This window comes from Drosophila erecta, unplaced genomic scaffold, assembly GCF_003286155.1.
Source record: "Drosophila erecta strain 14021-0224.00,06,07 unplaced genomic scaffold, DereRS2 tig00000126-arrow-pilon, whole genome shotgun sequence".
Lineage (NCBI taxonomy): Eukaryota > Metazoa > Arthropoda > Insecta > Diptera > Drosophilidae > Drosophila > Drosophila erecta.
The window spans coordinates 827,292-832,636 of NW_020825209.1; the positions used below are offsets into that span (position 1 = coordinate 827,292).

The following is a 5,345-nucleotide window of genomic DNA, read 5'->3' on the forward strand; positions in this document are numbered from 1 at the left end:
GTGGTCTGTGGTCTGCTGGACTAGATGCGTTGACTTTCGAACCCCTGGGAATACTGGTACTCCAGCTACAAGCAATAATACCGCAAAACTTGTGGCTGAAAGCTGCAGTTAATTACATTTTCAGAAACCTTCGTAGTTTGGAGAAACAAACGTCCAGATTCTGCGGATGCGCATTGTACAGCAAGAGTGTGAAGGAATAAATCAGAGATCAAAATCAACTGTCGTTTCTGTTTCTTCCCGACCAAATTCAACAGAAAAAGTGCGAAAACTATTTGCCTGAATAATAAATAAATCAGCTAACGATCCTAGTCGCCACGTGCCGATCGTGCGTCGGCCGCAAAGGATTGCCATTCGATCGTGACGCCCCAAAGGGAAGGGAAGGGATTTGGGCCATGAGTAAACACATTTTGATCGCCAGGATCTCTTCGAATGTCAACGCAGATCGAATAGGAGTCGTGGGCTGCGATCGTGGCGAATCAGATGCGATTTGCGATTTGGGATCGCTTGGGGTTGAAATGCAGCAATCACGAGGGGATCGCGAGTCCTGATTGACACTTGGCCGCTCACCTGGCGGCCAAAGTGTGTCCCTTTTCTCGCCTGTGATTGGAGTGATTGGAGTGTGCTCTGCACGTGGCCAAAGGACACACATTCCTGGATCGCAGCGGAGCGAGATCGACGATCGTCCTTTGTGTGGTTTGGCCCGCCCGTCGTTTGTTGCTGTTTCTTCATCTTTTTTCTGGTTTTCCGTTTTCTGTTTTCCCGTTTTTTGCCAGTTCTGATCCTTTTGAGGAAGATGTGTTCGGTGCTCGCCTCCTTCTGCAATCGATTACAGGAAAATGATGATGTTTCCGAAGGATAATCTCGTTGCAACATCTAGAAACGGGTCTGGACGGGCGTTATGCATCATTATTTGACTCGCACTTGACATTTCGATTGTGGCCAAAGAAAGGGAACAAGGGCCAAGACAACAGGACAACAAGATGCCAATTAGGGACCTCATTCTTGTGCGATCGAAAGAAGATCAGAGCAGAAGTTAAGCATCACAGGTCCCCGCGGAATGCGGCTTAGCCGAAACCATAGTTATTGCGAATCGAGCACGGATTCTGGCCGGGATTCAGCCATTTGGCAGCGCCATTTTGGATGCGGAGTTGCGAGACTCGCATCACGCAAGGGTTGCACAAGGGTTGAACATTTGGGAGTCATCTTCTCGGGGTGATCCCACCACCATCCACCGTCAACCCCTGGCCACCCAACCCCCTATAGGTCGCACAACACGTGTCCATGATTAAATAAAATGTTTGGCAATTCGCACAGTCAAACTCCAGTGACTCTGCCACCCTTTCTCCACTGCTTTCCCATTTCGTGTCTGCGGCAAAGAGTGAAGCTAAACGGGCAAGTGACAGCATCGATTGGTTGTGGGTGTGCAAGCCCATCTGATGCCGCAAAAGATGATTAGAAGGGGTGCAGGCGCAATTAAAGCCACAACTAAGGCCACAGAGCAGACCAGAAGCTCACAGATGAGCAAAAATACATGCTGCGAATACATGAAAATCAATAATTTACGCCTGATATTGTGGTAAGCATAGAACAATGAAACAAAGGCAATAACTCAGGGTCAGTTCGAATTAAAATGTGTTGTCTATGTGATCATTCTAGATATACGACCAGATCAAGATGTAGGCCGTGTTCCTTAAGTTTCGCACACTCAATCATTCCCCGAAAAATTGCGATTCGAGTCGCACAATTCGTTTGAGATAAAAACTTTTGAATGTCCTTTTTCCCAGATGTTTTGCCAATTCATTCTGGCCAAGCCACAGACGTGTGAACGCCTCGATGATTGGCCAGTAATGCCCGAGTCCGAGTTCGAATCCGAGTCCGGGAGTCATTTTTCATTTGGCAAATTTTACAGTTAACACGATGGACAAAGAGAAAGAGCTGAGGAAAAAGCAGCTAATATCCTTCGGCGATTACACGGAAGCAGGACTCGTATGTGTTTTTTCTTCCCTAACGCTGGACAATGGCGTTTTTATTGATAAAAATTATGCACGCCGGCAAACAAAGGCGGGTCCCAAAAATGTTGGACAACTTGACTCAGCAGAAAGGCAGAAGAAGCGGCGAAGACGAACGATCCTGCGACAAAGGACCTGCTGTCATAATGGCTCAATCAGGCAGCAGGACTAAGGACTTTCGGCCGGGACTAACGGTACACCCATGGCTCTGTCTTTCTGACTGTCTGTCTTCCTGGTTTTCTGGCCCTCTGTTGACACAATGTCTGGAGGACAGAGGAAACGGCATTGCTGCGGTCACCGAAATGTCATCCATCCGAGGATGTGGACACAAAGACGTCCCCACGGCGACAGCTTCGACGTCGGCTTACTTGAAAGGATCTTCGCATGTATTTGCTTAACTGTCTCTACTTGCGGATGGGTTAACGGTGAATCCTGCCCAGGACACTCCCGAAACGACTTTGATTCGGACCGACAATCGGATTGAGGTATGTCACAAAGGACCCAGTTTTATTACAGCGAAATTAGATAGTTTGCAGTCAAAGACAGTTCATTTGCGTCCTATTTAAACCCATCCTCTTAAACGAATGGGCAATTTTGGCAGCCAATCCCTAACTACCAAGCTCGTAGTTGATCAATCTGTGTTAAAATTCCGGCTGAAGTGATTGTAATAATCCAGGAATCACAGATGCTTCCCCTTGTCGAAAGACTCAATTTCCTTGGCTAATTTTCGGCAGTCACCCAGCAGGATTCCCAAAAAGCAACCAACTACTGCATCGATTTTCTATTGAACTTCCTAACTGTGAAGAGTGGGCGTATGGGAGTGACGCCCATTTCAGCTAACGATTATGTGGCAGAAAATTTGCAATTCTGTTAAAAAGCAAACAGGATTCATGCAAAAGGATTTGCCAGCTAAAGCGTAAAATGCCGTTTAAGACCATTTTCCCCTGAGAGCCTGAGAGTTCTGCCTGGGTATTCATAGGTAAGGATGATGCGACAGCCTATTGACTTAAGATTACGAGAATGCAGCCAGACAACCGGAGGGTCGCTGGACGTAAGGAGATCCTGAGCCCGTTCACTTGTCACTACTTACTCACTTACCTCTTAATCCGACTGAGCTGCATAATTTTCCGTAAAAAACAAACAATAATAAGAACGAGGCATCTTTATCCGTCTGTTGATTGTAGAGTTATGCATTTGAACAACGTGGTAAAGCAAGCGGTTGGTTAATAACTATTGGCTCTTCTTGATGACGTGCGCCAAGTCGTAGACGCCACGCACAGCCTTCAGCTTCACGCCGGGCACATCCTGCAGACGCCCCACGCGGCACAGTACGATGTTGTGCTCCTGCAGGTTGTGCCCGATGCCGGGTATGTAGGCCACCATCTCCTTGCCGGTGGAGAGGCGCACCAGCACGCACTTTCGGTTGGCCGAGTTCGGCTTCTTGGGCTTCTTGATCAGCGTCTTCAGGACGACGCCCTTGGCGAAGGGCTTTCCATCCAGCGGCTGGCGCGGCGGGCGCGTCTTTACGTGCGGTCCGCTGCGGTGCATCTGCTGCAGCGATGCCATTCCGCGGATGGCGGTCTCATAGCTGCTCTGGATGGCTGGCAAAAGAAAGGGCAGAGTTAGATATGTGCAACAAAATGAACTTTTGGGGGCATCTCCGAAGGGGTTTCACTTTAAACTACTTTTCACTACGCCACAGTCAAACTAGTGGGTTCCTAGTTGAAGCCCCTTGATAATGGGAAAGTGAGAATGGCCATTCTAAGATATGAACACAGGGGTGAGGATGCAATGATGGGAGCGAAAGAAACCGATTGCAATCAATAAAGCACGACTGTACCCGGCTTCAGAATGCGGACAAAGGGTCACTTCCACGGACAGTTGGTCAGTGATTGACAATGCCCGCTGGTTCTGTGCTGGCTGGCTCCTTTGTCATGCGGCTGGCTAATCTCTGTGGAAATCGAACATTGTGGAATGGAGTTGGCGGCTGGGCGACAATAATTGCAGCCAAATGACGCGCAAGCATGGGAGCATTCGCTCCGAATCCTGTCAAGCCTTTTGGCCAGAAACAAAGCGACGCAGCAGTTGAGCCAGCGTTTTCAATTATAAATATGCCAAAATGCCACACACACACACGCGCACAAGCGGCAGGTAATAATTTCCATATGCAGGATTGCCGGACAAACAAATCCGGCACCTTTTGTCCTCCAAACTGCGACCTTTTTTTGCGGTTGAACATTGCCATTGTTTCCGCGCTTTTCCTTCTTTTTTCGGGCTGACAGGTTTTCAATTATTTTTGCTATCTAAAGCGGGGGAGCTGCGGAATGTGCATAAGCATGTGCATGAGAAACTGGCAATGAAAATATTCGCAGGCGAAAAGTGAGCCCGCCACGCGCTCATCAAAAAGAGTTGGGAAAACTAGGGAAATGCATGAAAGTCTAGGGGAAAACAAACACTAATGCGCTCCCGGTTTATTTGATGTTCGCTTTCCAGCGGAAGGGTTGCAAAATGCGCCAAGTCACGCACTCCTGAGCGGCAGTGCCTGCGTAGGAGCAGCTCATGCCCACAAAATCAGTTGAAACCTAAAACTCTCGTTTTTAACTTTAAAAGTTTGGTTGAACTTACCTTGGGAAGCCAACTGTTTCGTAATGCCAAAGGATTGCCGCAGAAAATTCATGTTTCGGAGTTCCACTCAGCCTCTTTGTGTTGCCAGATGTGCCTCGAGTTGGGGGTGCTTGTTCGGAAGCTAGTTAGTCGATCTTTTGTGTTATAAAAGCGATAAAATAATTCATAATCTAATTCCAATTCAATTCTAATGTGACAATCAGCTGTTGGCTGTCTTAGAGGTGGCACCGGGTTCGATAGTCAAGTAAGGTAGCCCTCGCTAGATATGGTGGGTGCACTCGCTAATGACAAGGCTGCCAGACTATCAATTTTAAAACAGCAATCAAAGCAAGATAGAATGCTATAGAATTTATAAATTTAAATGCAGATTTTTAGAGAATTGTGCCAGAAACATTTAGAGGTATGCCACTTAAAATCCGCTTAAAATAAGTTGAGTTATGGAGTGACAAAACTATTTTTTGCACATCGATAGAAATTTACAAGACTAATAAGAAAATGAGAAAATATCCAAACATTGAGTCGGCTATTTATCCTGATCAAGAATATATGGTCGGAAACGATTCCTTCTGCCTGTTACATACTCGTAATCTAGTATACATAATCTAGTATACAATAGTATTCTACGAGTAACGGGTATAATTAGCAAAATCACATTATTTTTAATAGCAGCATTTAAGATTCCAATTATGAAAAGACAAAAACGTTGACATG

The 5,345-nt window shown here is 46.6% G+C and overlaps 1 protein-coding gene across 1 annotated transcript; it reads right to left on the reverse strand.

Moving 5' to 3' along the window:
• Positions 1–3,171: 3,171 nt before the first annotated feature.
• LOC6555605 (40S ribosomal protein S12, mitochondrial) lies at positions 3,172–4,879 on the reverse strand. Its single transcript, XM_001982621.3, has 2 exons — positions 4,635–4,879; positions 3,172–3,610 (listed from the first exon to the last, which is right to left on the reverse strand). The coding sequence occupies exons 1-2, from the start codon at positions 4,684–4,686 to the stop codon at positions 3,240–3,242; spliced, it is 423 nt and encodes a 140-aa protein (XP_001982657.1). The 5' UTR covers positions 4,687–4,879; the 3' UTR covers positions 3,172–3,239.
• Between the last annotated feature and the right edge of the window lie 466 nt (positions 4,880–5,345).